Consider the following 17,055-nt stretch of genomic DNA (forward strand, 5'->3'; position numbering starts at 1 on the left):
ACTTCACTTAAGAGGGCTGGTTTTTCCCTTTACTTTTCCTTTGGAAACCATCTCATCCACTGTCAACCTCTGTCTCCTTAGGAGGATATTACTGAGAGTCCTCAGGATTTTGTTGGTTTACCTTCCTTCTCTCTATATTGCTTTAAAGGGTTAGACATAGAGTAGTGTGACCTGTTACATCAGAATTTTCTCTTCCTTTCCTTAGCTCATACTTTTCTACATTTTGGCATAATATGGTTCTTTTTTTTTTTTTCTTGATTCCTGCTGGTGGTTTTGTTTACTCCAATTTATTTGTTAAAATATACACAACACAGACTTTAACATTTTAATTTCTTTTAAGGGTATGGCTCAGTAGCATTAGGTATATTCACATTGTTGTGCAACCATCATCACCATCCATCTCCCTCCAGAATGTTTCCATCTTTCTAAACTTAGACTCCATAGCCATTAAACAATAACTCGCCATTCTCTCTTCCCTCCAGCCCCAGGCAACTACTTTCTGTCTCTCTGAATCTGACCACTCTAGATACCCCATATAAGTAGAATCATACAGTATTTGTCATTTTGTGACTGACTTATTGATTTAATATAATGTCTTCAAGTTTCATCCATGTTGTAGCGTATATCAGTACTTCATTCCTTTTTATGGATGAATAATATTTTATTGTATGGATTTGGCACATTTTGTTTATCCATTCATCAGGATATTTGGGTTGATGGACATTTGATGTTTTTTACACTTTTTTGGCTATTATGAATAATACTATTATGAACATCTGTGTACAAGTTCTGTGTAGACATATGCTTTCAGTTCTTTTGGGTATATACTTAGGATTCTCATTGCTAGGTCATATGGTAACTCTATGTTTAACATTTTGAAGAACTGTCAAACTATGGCTGTACCATTTTACATTCCCACCAGCAATGTATGAGGATTATTCCTCTACATCCTCACCAACACTTATTATTATCTGTCTTTTTAAAATTTTAATTACTGTAGTGGATGGGAAACTGTATCTCGTGGTTTTGATTTGCATTTCTCTAATGACTAATGATATTAAGAATCTTTCCATGTGTTTATTGGCCACTAATATAATATCTTCTTTGGAGAAATACTTATTCAAATCCTTTGCCCATTTAAAATTGAGTTAATTGTTTTTTTATTGATGAGTTATAAAAGTACTTTATATATTCTGAATGTAAGTCCCTTAAGAGATATATGATTTGCATGTATTTTCTCTCATTCTATGGGTTTTTTACGTTCCTGATGGTGTTTTTTGTGGCACAAACGTTTTAAATTTTCATCAAGTCCAATCTCTTTTTCCTTTTGTTGTTTGTGATTTTGCTGTCTTATCTAAGAAACCATTGCCTAATTCATGAACATGAAGCTTTACTCTTAATGTTTTCTTCAGAGAGGTTTATATTTTTCATACATTTTAGGGTTCATTTTTTCAGGTGTTCATGAGATAATAAAACTACCAATTGTAATAAAAAACAATGCTGAAATTCAATAACTTAATAGACAAGGAAGATCTACCTTCAATACTAGTCTCCTACTAGCCATCCATTTTACATTTGGTAGTGTATATATGTCAATGCTATTTTCTCACTTCATCCCAGCTTCCCCTTCCCCTAGTAGGAAGCTACTGCATAGCACAGGGAGATCAACTCGATGCTTTGTGATGACCTAGAGGGGTGGGGTGGGGAGGGTGGGAGGGAGGCTCACAAGGGAGGGGATATGGGGATGTATGTATACATATAGCTGATTCACTTTGTTGTACAGCAGAAACTAACACAACATTGTAAAGCAATTATATTCCAATAAAGGTTTAAAAAAAAAAAAAGAAATACAGTCTCCCCAAAGGTAGATCTCCCAATGTTCAAGTACACTTTTATAGATCATTGGGTAAGTTAGGAGATTGGGGTAAACTTGGAGATACCTGATTAGGTATAACCAGAGTAGGAAATGTACTAATTGTCTCCAAGACAAGAATGAGTCTGGGGGTTTTTGTTTGTTTCTTTGTTTTTAACATTGCCAGCATTCTTGACTGTCCAAGCTTAAAACCAGGTTCTTCTGATCTTGGAAGTCTATGATATGATTCTAAACAACAAGCTTTCTAAAGGTTTCTGATATGACTTCATAAAGCATGGTTTCTAAGGCCTCGATCCTGTGTCCTTGATGCTCACCAGCAGGGACAGTTTTACCATCATAAAATCTCCTCAATGGTCCTTCCTTATTCAAGGATAAGGAGAGAGCACAAAATTCTGATTCTGTTCCCTCAGATCTTCCCCACAATGTTTATTTATTCTCGTTTCTGTCAATAAAATTTTGTTCAATTTATGTTGGTATCAAGGTTAATCTTGTGGTTAATTTGTCTGAATCATTTGTTGAGACAGCAGGTGTGCAGTAGTAGCATTTAGAATTCTGACAATCAGGCATCCTGTGACTGTGAAATAAACAAAAATGACTATCGGTATCATTGGGAGGGGTTGGAAAGTAGAGCAAGCTATGGAACATTCCCAGTACTCTGGAACGGTTCCACATGCCCTTTCTTGTCAGTATACCTCTAAGGGTAGCCATTATCCTGACTTCTAATACCATAGATTAGTTTTGTCTGGTTGTGAACTTCATATAAATAGAATTATGTGGTATATATTTTATGTCTGACTTTTTCCAGTCAATATTATGACTTTGAGATTCCTCCATATTGTCACAGGTATTAGTAATTTGCTCTTTTTCACTGCTGCGTGGTCCTCCATGGTCTGAATATACAACAATTTATTTATCCATTCCACTGCTGGTAGGTATTTGAGTTGCTTCCATTTGGAGCCTATTATGAATAAAGCAGTTATGAACATTCTTGTATAAGTCTTTTGCTAGACAGAGCTTTCATTTCTGTTGGGTATAAATGTCGGAATGGAATTACTACATCATGAAGTATATGTTTGTTTAGCTTTTTGTGAGAAAAAATATTAAGTGCTGCCAACATTTTTCCAACATGATTTTATCAATTTAGTGTCCCACCAGCAATATGAAGGAATTCCAGTTGCTCCCTCTTCTGGTCAACACTTAGTATTGTCTTTTTAATAGTTAGCCATTATGGTGAGCATGTAATGGTATCTCACTGAAGATTTAGTTTCCATGAATAATAATGTTGAGCACATTTTCACATGTTCACTGGCCAATCTTTTTTTAAAAATTTTATTTATTTTTTGTCTGCATTGGGTCTTCGTTGCTATGTGTGGGCTTTCTCTAGTTGTGGCAAGTGGGGGCTACTCTTCGTTGCAGTGCTCGGGCGTCTCATTGCAGTGGCTTCTCTTGTTGCAGAGCACGGGCTCTAGGCGTGGGGGCTTCAGTAGTTGCAACACGCAAGCTTCAGTAGTTGCAGCGCTGGGGCTCTAGGGTGTGCAGTCTTCAGTAGTTGTGGCACGTGGGCTCAGTAGTTGTGGTTCATGGGCTCTAGAGTACAGGCTCAGTAGTTGTGGCACACAGGCTTAGTTGCTCCGCAGCATGTGGGATCTTCCCGGACCAGGGATCGAACCCGTGTCCCCTGCATTGGCAGGCGGATTCTCAACCACTACGCCACCAGGGAAGTCCCTCATTGGCCAATCTTTGTATCTTTTTTTGTAAATTATCTCTCCAAGTCTTTTTAATCAAGTTTTATTGGATTGCCTTTTTTCTTATTGATTTCTATGAGTTTTTAATGTATTATGGATATGAGGCCTTTTTTAGAAATATAATTTGCAAACGTCTTTTCCCAATTAGTGGCTTGTAATTTTTATTCTTTTCATGGTGTCTTTGGATGAACAAAATTATTAATTTTTTAAAAAATAAATTTATTTATTTATTTTTGGCTGCATTGGGTCTCCGTGGCTACATGGGCTTTTCTCTAGTTGCATCAAGCGGGGGCTACTCTGCATTGTGGTGCGTGGGCTTCTCATTGCAGTGGCTTCTCTTGTTGTGAAGCATGGGCTCTAGGCGTGCGGGCTTCAGTAGTTGTGTCATGCGGGCTCAGTAGTTGTGGCTCCCGGGCTCTAGAGTGCAGGCTCAGTAGTTGCAGCACACGGACCAAGCTGCTCCGCAGCATGTGGAATCTTCCCAGACCAGGGCTTAAACCCGTGTCCCCTGCACCAGCAGGCAGACTCCCAACCACTGTGCCACCAGGGAAGTCCAAAATTATTAATTTTTAAAAGATCAATTTCTCAGCCTTTTCTTTATAGTTAGTGCTTCTTGCTTCTTATATCCTGTTTAAGAAATCTTTGTCTATCCCAAACTTATGAAGATATTCTCCTGTTTTCTTCTAGGAGATTGTTTTAGATTGCTTATATAGGTCTGTTTAAAATTTCTAATTTTGTGTGTGGTGAGGTAAGGTTCCTTTTTCCCCATACAGCTGTCAGGTTCTCTACTCTGGCCTTGAGCTGGATATTCAAGATCATAAGTTGGTTGTTTTGTTGTTGTTATTGTTGTTGTTTTTGGTAAACTTTCTAATACATCCAATAAGTCATGCTAAAAACCATGATTGTTATTGTAATCAAGCACGGCCACCCCATTTGATCACCTAAAGTCTTGCCTTCCTCAGACCTACTCCATCCAATATAATTTGAGTAATTGTGTTGCCCTTGCTTGGTATGGATTGCCAGTTCACAATATCTGCCAGGCATAAGAAGTCATCTTTGCATTCCTTAAATGTATAAGCAACTCGGTCCCAGAATCCCACTTTGATACTGTTTCTAGGGACATGTCTGGTTAAAAAAAAAAAAAAAATACTGTATCAGTAATAATCCTGGCAAGAACCTAATATCACTCAAGTGTTTCACCTGAAGAGCCTTTATAAGGGAATTATTTGCAGAATGGTGGACAGAGTTAAAGGAACCAATAATAATATTAAAATATCCAGAGACTAGCAATGGAAGAAAGCCATTACAGTCCCTTTAGTTAAAGGGGTAATGCAAATAAATAGATGATAGATAGATTGATAGATAGACAGATAGACAAACTTCTCTTTCCTTCCCTTGTTCTTATCTCCTGCTAGTGCCCTTCGCTGGCCAAACCCATTCAGAAGCCAGTTGGAAAAAGAGTGGAAGTATTGAAATACATAGGGGTGAGCCTTTCAGTGCACCGAATAGGGAAGAGGAAGTCTGAGAATGTATCCAGGGGAATGGGCAAATAGAGAATAAACACATATTATGAAACAGAAGTCAAAATAGACTAAGCAAGATTACTTTGAAAATAGTAAAAATATTTAATACCTCCGAAAACGAAACTAAATTGGCAATATAAATTATTACAAATTATAGATATAAACTACAGAAACATGTCCACATATAGAATGAATAGATAATTAGAAAGAATCTCGGATGACAAATATAGATGCTAAAGATTGAGAAATTGCAAGTGGTAGGGATCTTCAGTAATGAACAAAGGTGGTGGCTCTGTATTTCTCTTCCTGGCACATTGTAGCCCTCTGATATGAATGAATGGATGAATAAATACTGAAAATAGGAAGAATAAAGGAAACCAAAATTGATAAAACATTAATTTTTTTAACTAAAAGCAAAACCAATAATAAAAGCAAAAACACTTCTGAATTATTTGAAATAGAAAATGTAAAGCCAGGGACTTCCCTGGTGGCGCAGTGGTTAAGAATCCACCTGCCAATGCAGGGAACACGGGTTTGAGCCCTGGCCTGGGAAGATCCCACATGCCGCTGAGCAACTAAGCCCGTGTGCCACAACTACTGAGCCTGTGATCTAGAGCCCGTGCACCACAACTACTGAAACCCGTATGCTCTAGAGCCCATGAGCCACAACTACTGAGCTCATGCTCTGCAACAAGAGAAGCCACCACAATGAGAAGCCCGCACACCACAACAAAGAGTAGCCTCCGCTCGCCGCAACTATAGAAAACCCGCGCACAGCAATGAAGATCAAACGCAGCCAAAAAAAAAAAAAAAAATTTTAAAAGCACATCAAAAAATCAAGCCAGCCTTGGATTTTTCTGCTGCAACAATGAATATCACATATTGTTTTAAAGAACTTTCAGAGAAAAATATTACCTAAGAACCAACTCAACTAGTTGTTCATATGCAAAACCAACAGAAGAATGTTGTAAACATATTTCATCAAATGTGAGCTTCATTGAGTGTAAGATACACTTTGTTCTATTAACACAAAGAAAGGAAAAACTCTTGCAATTAAACTTTAACACAGTGTTTTAACAGTGATCGTGGATGATGCATGGATTGTGCTGACATTTCCCCAGCGTACTGTGTGATAAGGCAATAATTTCATGTGCATCTCCATAGTAAAACATAATGTAATTTCATCTACTTGTAGGTTTCTTTGTTCTTAGGTCTTATAAAATACTTGGTGATTGTTCTACAAGAAAATGTGGCAGTGTGGTAATTCTTAAGCTACTTTTGCTTTATTGATAAATCTATGCCCTGCTTTGTTTTTCGCTCTTGCTGAACCCATAATAATTTTGTTTCAATACCAGATTATAATGTAATATTTTAAGGCATTTTAAGCAGCATTAAAACTCAACATGTATTATACCAGTGATTCAGGAAAGTGATGACAGTATAAATAGCGGAGACAAAGTATAATACGTACATGTGTAGCCAATTGACCATTATGGCGTGAGTGCCACCTAGTGGACAATGATTATAAGACAGATCAATTATAAAATATCTCCATTTCCAAGATGTTAAAATGTGAAGAAAAAAAAAAGTGTATCTTATGGTTATAGATGAAATATGGCATATTGAACCTTAACAATTGTAATGGTTAATTTTATGTGTCAACTTGACTGGGCCAAGGGGTGCCCAGATTAAACATTATTTCTGTGTGTGTCTGTGAGGGTGTATCTGAATGAGATTAACATTTGAATCCATAGACTGTCCTCCTCAGTATGCGTGGACATCATCCAGTCTCTTGAGGGCCTAAGTAGAACAAAAAGGTGGAGGCAAGAGGAATTCACCCCTTTTGCTTCTTGCCTGCCAGCTTGAGCTCGGACATCGGTCTTCTCCTGCCCTCCCACCCCACAAGCCCAGTTCTCAGGCCTTTGGGCTTCAACTGGGAGTTACACCATCAGCTCCCCTGGTGCTTGGGCCTTTGGTTCTCTACCTTACAGACAGCAGATCGTAGAACTTCTCAGCCTCCGTAATTGCATGAGCTAATTCCTCGTTATAAATCTCACAATAAATAAATATATATATTGGCTTGTCCAGGGTGATTGTGGTGAGAAGTGGCTGGGTTCTATATGTATTTTGAGGCTAAAGTCAGTAGGATTTGCTGATGGATTAGATACAGGGTGTGAGAGGAAGAGAGGAATTAAGAACGGCTGTATGGTTGTTGGACTGAGGAGCAGGAATAACACAGTTGCCCTTACTGGGAATGAGGAAGGCTGAGGATGGAGGAGGTTTATGAGAGGATTGGGAGTTCAGTTTGGAATGAGTTCCGTGTGAGATGCTTGGCTGACATGCATATGGAGATGTCATTAGGCAGTTAGATAAGTCTGGAGTTCAGGGAAGAGAATGAGATGGGAGGTTTAAATTTGGGAATCATCCACATAAAAATGGATTTAAAATCCTGAAAGCAGAAATAGAGACACAGAGATAGAAAACAAATGTATGGATACCAAGGGGGGAAGGGGAGGTGGGATGAATTGGGAAATTGGGATTGACATATATATACTACTACATATAGAATAGATAACTAATGAGAACCTCCTGTATAGCACAGGGAACTCTACTCAGTGCTCTGTGGCGACCTAAATGGGGGGATATATGTATATGTATAGCTGATTCACTTTGCTGTACAGCAGAAACTAATACAACGTTGTAAAGCAACTATACTCCAATAAAAATTAATTTAAAAAAATAAAATAAAATCCTGGAACTGGATGAGATCTCCAGAGATAATGGTAGAAGATATCTAAGAACTGAGTCCTGGGGCACTCCAGTGCTTAGGGGTCAGGACAGGAGAAACTAGGGAGGATTAGGGAGCTTGGTGGGGAGCGGGATGTGGAAATCAACCTTTCTCATCCTGAGACCTCAGCGTTCACTCTGTCTCCATCCTCCATACAGGGGAGAGGATGCTTTCTTTGTCTGGATCAGTGTTTGGTTCAGTGAATGTTGCTGCATCACCAGATGACTGCCAGTTCCTCTCAACGTGTTGCCCTAAGACACGAGAGAAACGCAAAACACCAAGTTTGGTTCAACATATTAATCCTAGTATAGCTAATGACCCAGTGGTCTCTACTGATAATTCCCCCTTGCCTCCCCAAGGGTTATTTTCTCACTGCCTTCTACCTACTCAGGAGTCTGATTTCAGTGTTAGGAAGAGAACCCACTGCCGGAGGAGCTAACCTCTTTTCCTCTATACCTCTAGACACCCCCTCACTCTGTCCTTCACCTACTTCAGTGAACAGGTTCTGTAATGAAATGGAGCTTGAAAAAGACTTTCCAGGGACTTACCGAAAACTGACATGAATTTTGCTAATTCTGGAGTCTCAGAGCCCTTCTCCCACCTCTTAGTTTAAATAGAGTTTTCATAAGGTATAGTTTTTAAAGTTCTCTAGTTGTATCGTACCAATATCAAGAGATGTCTGTTTCTTTCCTAACAGGGTTAGGAAGATATAGTAAAATTGGATCTATTTCTGATAAAATTTTCACATTATACTATGACCACATGGGATTCATACATAAACTGACTCCAGATCATTTTGAAGCTGGTGGGTCACTTGCTGCCTTTGGAAATTCTAAAGGTATTTTTGGACAGGTCAGTGATATAATGCATTGAAACAGTTTGTCTTGTTTTAAGTGGAAATGGGAAAGTGTTTTCCTTACAAACTCTTATTAATGCTCTTTGCTCTATTTAACTAAAGGAAAAACCTCCATATATCCGGGAACATCTCCAAAATCTTTCAAGTCACATACAGAGCTATATAGATTTACATCCACCTAGAATATTTTCATATAAATGTCTTCACAGCAAGCCACCAGATATTCTAAGCTAGATCCAACCCAGGTCCATGGTGGGTTTGACTCTCTGCCTCTCAAGGTTGACCTTGAAGAAACATGAGTTCTGTTTTTTCCCAATGTTTGACCTTTCTTCTTTCATATTAACCCTGCCCCCGCTTGTTTCTTCCTTTTCTAATGCTAACAGAGAAAGGCGTTATGTGTGTCACAAAAGATACTTCATGCAGATTTTTCTAATAATTTTAATGTATAATGTGCCACTTATGAAGGTATATATGCCTAAGAACTCATCACGGGGCACATAATCATGAATTAATAATAATTAATAATGAATTTTCATCAGTGTATCAGCAAAGAATCAAACAGATTTTTTGACTGGGACTTAATAAAACCTGCCCTTTGGCTTAAAGGAAACAGAATAAAGGAGGACTCAAGGATGACTGTAGTTTTAACTGCAGTTCAGAACATGGTGTTTTAACTTCCCTGTCTGTACGAGATATTTGTAGAGAGTAAAGTGGAACTTTCTAGTGACAGTAAGATGCCATCACGTGACTCCTTGTGTATTTATTTGCCCGTCTGCTGTGTGGCTCTGCATAGAAATAAATCAAACCACGCGAGCGGGAGGGTAGCACTAACCATAAAAGCAGTTACCCCAATTTTCACTAACTTCACAATTTGTAGGAAATGTCTTAGTTCTCTTATGTGAAAGTTTAAATTATTAAAATCAAAAGCCAGTGGGGGTTTTTATACTCAGGGCGAGTGAGTTCAAGGAACTTACACTCAATATTATGACCTCCCTCTCCCAAAACAAACTATACATGTATTGTCTCTGGATACAAATGATCCCTAGACCTTATTTGGCTCTGACTAGGTGCCAGGCACTGTCATGCGCACTTAATCTTTATAACAATTATTTACCCTCATTTTACCCATAAGGAAAGTGAAGTGCAGGGAGGCTAAATAATTCACCCCAAATTACACACATCACTGGTTAGTCACTGGAATCAGACATCGAATCAGGCAGCAAGTTCCAAGGCCTATGCTTTCAGTCATTCTGCTGCCTTTCCCTGGACTTGCACATTCTTTTCATGGGATGTTCTTGCCACTCCCAGGCTAGAATGTCATGCAGAACTCTTAAAGCATTGTCAGTAATTTTCAAGACTCCTTAAGCCATCTGTTCAGTCCCACATGTATTCTCCTGGCATCTGTTTCCCGCTCTCTCTTCTCCGTGGGTTCCCAACTTGTAGAGGCCAGAGGAAAAGGCATGACAGAAAATGGGTCTGGAAGGCACTACTTGATGGTGGCGTCCCAACCAGTCTGTACCATCTACCACCCTTCCTCCTGTCATAGCATCAAGGGCAACTCCAGCATCCCCTTGGGGGCTGGTCCCTACCTGTCTTCTCACCCCTGCAAGTTCCCAAATCTGGACAAGATCAGGATCAGAGAAGGGTGTGTTGGAAAGAAGACCTGCGGGTCAGAAATCTGGTCCAAAGGTGCCCGTGTTGACAGTGAGGGAAAGCCTTGTGAACCACCAGTGTTGGGGACTCAGCGGCAGCTGTGCAGAGTCACCAGCGTGAGATTGGGGGGGGGCAGCTCTCAAGTGACGAGAGGTTCTTCCCTGCCCCTCGCTTATAGAAAACTCCAAATAGGAACTGAGTTCTAGAATCTGCACCTCCAGACTCCTCCCCCACACACAAGGCAAGGCATTCACATCTCCCACTGCAGCCTTCTTCACGGGAATCTTAAACTGAACTTTACTTCTCAGAATTTCTTCTCCTCCTCAACAGAAAAGTGTGTTTTCCCTTGCACATGCGTGGATATTCAGACAGAATGTGTTGAAATATTCCTCCTATTGATAAGCAAAGCAGTATTGTTTTGATGTGAACTGGAAGCAAATCTTATTTTCATTTTGTCATAATGGAAATATAAGCTCGTTTAAATTCAATATTTTCTTTTTTCATGTTCCAGGCTCCTGACATGGGCTTTGAGACTGTCCTTGCTCCACAGTATATCACCTTAAATGAAATGATCTTTTATGCATATGTGCCCGAGAATGAACCGAAGGAAAGTATATACACCAAGAAATTCAACGACATTCACCTTGGAAAATTGATACACTCCAGGTAGGTACTGATTATCTTCACATTTTACTTAGATTGCACACCAGTATTGATATTCTAAATTTTGAGCCTATCTTTTGGAGTAATTTTCCTAGTCAAGGAGAGTAAGTCTTTTTTGGACACCTCGCAAGGCCAAATACATTTACTTATAGACTCTAAGGTGCCTTGCACAATGCCCCAGTTTGAGAAACATGGGGCCAGTTATATCAGCACCATCTGGCCAAGCTAAAGAAATGTGTGTTTGTCGTCCTGAGTATCAAAAATGTCTGGGCTACACTGGATACTGCTTATCCTCTGAGTTCACTCCCATGGCAGTTGTCATATGTCCTAAAGACAAGCACATCTAACGTAGAGGAGGCCATTCTGCATGAAATACTGCATGGCAAGGTATGCAGAGTTCTGAGGAACGCTTACTTTGAAGATGTTGGCAAGAGCCAGGGACCCTGAAAGCTGCCTTTAAGGCCTAAAATCTTTCTTTGAAAAACAATACGAATTCTATAACCCCTCACCCCCACATCTAACAACCAGAAAAGAAACAGTTTCAGATTACCAGAAACTCACCTATCTCCAAAGTGGTGAGCCCTGTTCCACCAGGTTGAAATCTATTATACATGCATTGGGCTGTCAACTCGGATCTTGTCCCATAGCCAACAACTCCAGCTCTGCGGGACAGCTCACTCAGAGGTAGAGATGGGGACAAGAATCAAACATAATACAGCAAATGCTGGCATTAGGGTTTTCTTCCGCAAAGACTGTAGAAGCTTCAGCCTCTGAGAAAGTATCTGTGATCACCTAGAACTATTTGTTTTTGATGGCTTTTGGATGTGTGATATTCCAGATCAGTTAGTGCATGTTTACATAGGTATGTCCTTGTAGAAAACATAGAGAATCACTCTTTAAAATTAACATATGATTAACATCATCTCAACGTTAATATCAATTTCTTATATCCTAATTATTTTTAAAAGCATATGATAATTCTCTAAAGGATCAGAATATTTGAAAACCAGCATAGCATGTTCTGAGATCAAATTCAATAACTGTGCTCCACTTGCACAGAAACTAGAGAATGAGCATCTCTGAGGAAGGAAATGGGAGCAAAGAGCCAGGATCAGGGAACTGGAAGCAAGTGGGACTTCAAGCAGGAAGGTCAAGGATGTCGGAGCCGGAAGTTATGAGGTCAGCTGTGGGCCAAAGGCAGATATCTAGATAGTCAGGAGGTGAAGCAGGGTGAGCCCTTCATTCTTCTCTTCGACAAATAGTTATTTAACACTTACTGCATGCAAGGCACTCTGGAAGGTGCTGTGATGGAGAGTGAGGAAGACGTTCAAACCCATGTACTCCCGGAACTTGTATTCTAGCACAGGACATGGACAGTTGTGTAATTACCGTTGATGTAAGTCTGCAACAGAGGAGCATGGAGCATTGAGAGAGTGAGTTCCTGGGGGTTGAGCCCTTATTTGGAGGATCTTGGAAGGTTTCCCAGAGGCAATGACGCTTATGATGAGATCAGGAAAATGAGGATGAAGGAAGGGGATAGGGTGGGGGGAAGGTTCCAGCCTGAGAGCACAGCGTGGAAAAGGCCCCCAGGCCAAAAGGAGCATGATGTGTGCTTGAGAAACCCGAGAAAAACCAGGGTGACTTCAGTGTTGTGAACCAAGGAGAAAAGTCATTCGAGACCAGGTCAGGTGGGGCCTTTTGAGTCCCAGTAGGGAATGTGGATGTTATTCTAAGGAAGGGGGAAGCATTGAAGGCTTCAAATTAGGTGAATAACCAGATGAATTATGTGTAATTTGTTTACTGAATCAGCTGGATATCAACTTTTTTTTCCTCCTGTCTCTTCAGACCACCTCTGTGGACCTATTTCCTTTCTGCCTCTAGATGAAGTATCAGCAAGTCCCATAGATTTTCCCTTAGAGAGTAAATAAATATTTCCTTAGCTTAAAAAAGTCTAAGTCTGTCAATTACCACATGACTCCATTCCTGCCCAGTGTTTTAAGAAACTTCAAACCCTTATCCAATTTAAGTTTGTTTTCCAGCCCCAGTTTTAGCTGGACCCAGCCTGGGGAGCCTGGAATGTGGGGAGGTGGAGAATTTCCTCATTCTTATTATTTTTAGATTCATATCCCCCCTCCCTCATAGCTGATGGTTTCCAGCCCCTTCCGGAGTTTGGGTGAGAAAATGCAGGTGAGATAAAGGGGCAAGAGGTCTGCTGATGGGGGTGACACTTCTCCCTGGAGACAACTGCCCCCGTCACCTCTGGGCCTCTGGAAGTCTTCCACTCTTTTGGGGCCCCTGCACCCTTCCAGCTGTGCTTCTGTGTAGCTTTCCTTTTCTCTGCTGCCTCTTCCCTGCCCCAACACTCTGCCTCCTCAGAAATAAACATTATCTTGAATTTTGTGTAAACATTTTAAGAAATGTTTCTCTATAGCTTTAACATATATGTATATCAAAATATATTGTTTAGTTTTGCCAGATGTATTACTTAGCAATGTATACCTTTTCCTGTGACTTGCTTTTTTCATACAACCTTATGCTTTTTTTTTTTTTTTTTTTTTTTTTGGCTGTGTTGGGTCTTCGTTTCTGTGCGAGGGCTTTCTCTAGTTGCGGCAAGTAGGGGCCACTCCTCATCGCGGTGTGCGGGCCTCACTCTCGTGGCCTCTCTTGTTGCGGAGCACAGGCTCCAGACGCGCAGGCTCAGTAGTTGTGGCTCACGGGCCCAGTTGCTCCGCGGCACGTGGGATCTTCCCAGACCAGGGCCCGAACCCGTGTCCCCTGCATCGGCAGGCAGACTCTCAACCACTGCGCCACCGGGGAAGCCCCAACCTTATGCTTTTTAAATTACCCCATATGCTTTAAAAATGATTTGGTATTGATGTATGTGTCTGTATTCACTCATATGAATATACCACAATCTATTTAGCTATTCTCCTATTTTGTCTTGTAGTTTTTAACTTTTGCTTTGTATTTTTAAGTTTTTAATCTGTCTAGAATTGATGTTGAGTGTAGTATGAAGTGGGGATCTGATTTCTTTCTTTTTTATATATATATAGATAACCAATTGTGCAAACAAGACCCGTCTTTGCCCCTGATCTGTAGTGTCACCCCTGTGATATATCCTAGTTCCACGTGTACATCAATCTGTCTCGGTCTCTTTTCTCCTTCATTGCTGTATTTGCCCTTCCCTAGATCACAATACCAGGTAACTCCTATGAATAGCACCCCCTTTTGGATTTTCTTGGCCTTTGTTCTTGCATTTAAATGTTAGATTCAGCTTGTCAAGTTCCATTAAGAAAAAAAAGCATAACAACCTGTTAATAAAAATTACCTCTTGAGGCCAAATTCTGCCTTGTACCTGCAGTTAGATCTTAGGTGGAGATTCCTGATTCTTCTTGCAGCATGATAACTCTATTTGTTCTCCTAGAATTTTAGGCCCAAGACAGCTCCCTGACTCTCCATAAGGATAGAGAGTTATTATTTTAGCTTCCCTTATCCATAATGTGACTGCCTGTGTCCCAGTGACGGGTGGCTTTGCTTCCTCTCTCTCAGTAGCTTCAAGCTTCTGCTGAGTAGGGGATAAGAGGGAGGGAAGGAGCCAGGGCTTCAGTGCCAGCACCCTCCAAGCACTTCCCCCCAGCATGGATCACCTCTTCTGAGGCCTGTGTGCAAGTGTTGAATGCCCAACCTCCTGTAGCTTAAGGCTTTTGCTTCTTATGGAAGAAGGTTCAGGGAAGCGAGTGATGCTTGCTCCCATCCTCCCCACCCACCCCCCACAGTGACCGCTCCCGCACTCCCTTGACGCCTGCACCACCAGCAGGGACTCTCTGGTCTATTCCCTGCCCCAGTCTCTCTCCTGAGCGTCCAGGGAAACCCATGGGAAGGAGCTTGCAAGTGAGTGCAGACTCCATTTTGAAAGGTGCCTCAGCATTTCCAGACTCACATACCAGCACATACTTGACCTTTGACAGTTTTTTACAATTTTAGCTATTTCTTACTTGCTTCTTTTGTGGCCAGCACTGTTTCTCCCTCTCATGCTCTTCCATAAGTGAGACTGTTCCTGTGTTCAGATTCTCCTTGGAATGGCTTATTCCCTTGGATTTCAGGTTAGTTGGTTATCTTGTGACTTTACTTATCTGATGGCTTAAGGAAAATGATGACTTAGTGATTTATCTGTTTTGTTTCTTGTTGGGTTGCTTCTTTCTGCATTGAAAGTAAAAGCAGATGTCTTGTAATTGACTTTTGTGTAACAATCTTTTTTTTTTTTTAATTATTTTGTTTATTTATTTTTGGCTGCATTGGGTCTTCATTGCTGCGCACGGGCTTTCTCTGATTGCAGTGAGCAGGGGTACTCTTCATTGTGGTGCGCAGGCTTCTCATTGTGGTGGCTTCTCTTGGAGAGCACGGGCTCTAGGCATGCGGGCTTCAGTAGTTGCGGCACGCGGGCTCAGTAGTTGTGGCGTACGGGCTTAGTTGCTCCGCGGCATGTGGTATCTTCCCGGACCAGGGCTCGAACCCTTGTCCCCTGCATTGGCAGGAGGATTCTCAACTGCTGTGTCTCCAGGGAAGCCCTTGTGCAGCAATCTTAAATATTTCAAATTTGCTACATTCTTTTGATGATTCCAGTACTTTTTCTATATATTCTTTTGGATTTTCTGAGTAGAGGTAAATATTTTCCTAAGCAGATAATCACATCACCTGCAAATAATTTGTTTCTTTAACATTTCTTAGCATATTATACATTTTTTTTTCTGTCACAGTATCTAGGAGCTCATTACATAGAAATGAAGATAGTTGGTGTCAGTCCGTTCAGGCCGCTATAATCAAATATCAAAGGCTGGGTGGCTTATAAACAACAGAAATGTATTTCTCATAGTTCTGAAGACTGGAAGCCTAAGATTAGGGTGCCAGCATGGTTGGGTTCTGTGCAGGCTGTCTTCTGGTTGTAGACTGCCAACTTCTTGCCCTGTCCTCGCATAGTTGAAGGGGGCAGGGGATTGCTCTGGAGCCCCTTTTATAAGGGTACTAAACTGATTCACAAAGCCTTCACCCTCATGACCTAAATCACCTCCCAAAAGCCTCACCTCCGAATACCATCACTTTGGGCTTTAGGTTTTCAACATAGGAATTTTAGAGGGATACAAACATTCAGACCATAACAGTGGGCTTCCTTGTTCCTGACTTTTTAAAAGAATGTTTTAAACATTTCACCATCACGTATTGTCCTTTCCATAAATTTTTTAAACTCTTTTTCATTTATAGACAGTTATCTTTTTTTTCATTTTAAGAGGTGCTTTATTTTTGTTTTTAAATGTTTCTTCTATATCTATTGAGCATATCTATAGATTTTTTTCCTTTAACTTTTTACTTAATGTTGTAAATTATATTATGGATTTAATGCTGAACCAGACTTGAAGTCATGGAATAAACCTATCTTGGTCATTGTGTATTATCTATGTTTATACATTTCGTACATTGTTGAGTGCAATGTTAGTATTTATTTGTTAGATTAATCTTGTTAATTGTGATTTTTCAATCTTCTGTATCCTTACTGATTTTTTTTCTGTGTGATCTATCAATTATTGAGTTATGTTAAAATTTTCTGATGTGATATTGAATTTGTTAGTTTCTTTTGTAGTTCTGTCAATTTTGCCTTATATATTTTGAGGCTGTTTTTGATACATATAAGTTTAGAATTGTTACATCTTCTTGATGAGTTGAACATTTTATTGGTATTTAATTATTATTTTTATATTTATAATGCTTTTTTGCATTACAGTACTTTGGTTGTAGTAAAATATACATAACATAAAATTTACCATTTTAACCATTTTTAAGAGTGCAGTTCTGTGACATTAAGTATATTCATATGGTTGTGCAACCATTGCCACTATCCATCTCCAGAACTATCTCATCTTCCCCAACTGAAACTCTGTACCCACTAAACAGTTCATTCC

General features: G+C 40.1%; 1 protein-coding gene across 1 annotated transcript in view; it reads left to right on the plus strand.

The window, feature by feature from the left end:
• CATSPERB (cation channel sperm associated auxiliary subunit beta) overlaps positions 1-17,055 on the plus strand; it is a 170,760-nt gene that overhangs the window by 93,801 nt on the left and 59,904 nt on the right. The window contains exons 16-17 of the mRNA XM_082451224.1: positions 8,627-8,781; positions 10,950-11,104. Of these exons, the coding sequence (XP_082307350.1) occupies positions 8,627-8,781; positions 10,950-11,104 (310 nt within the window). The remainder of the gene's footprint in view (positions 1-8,626; positions 8,782-10,949; positions 11,105-17,055) is intronic.

Source organism: Balaenoptera physalus, assembly GCF_965194825.1.
Source record: "Balaenoptera physalus genome assembly, chromosome: 2".
NCBI classification, from domain to species: Eukaryota; Metazoa; Chordata; class Mammalia; order Artiodactyla; family Balaenopteridae; genus Balaenoptera; species Balaenoptera physalus.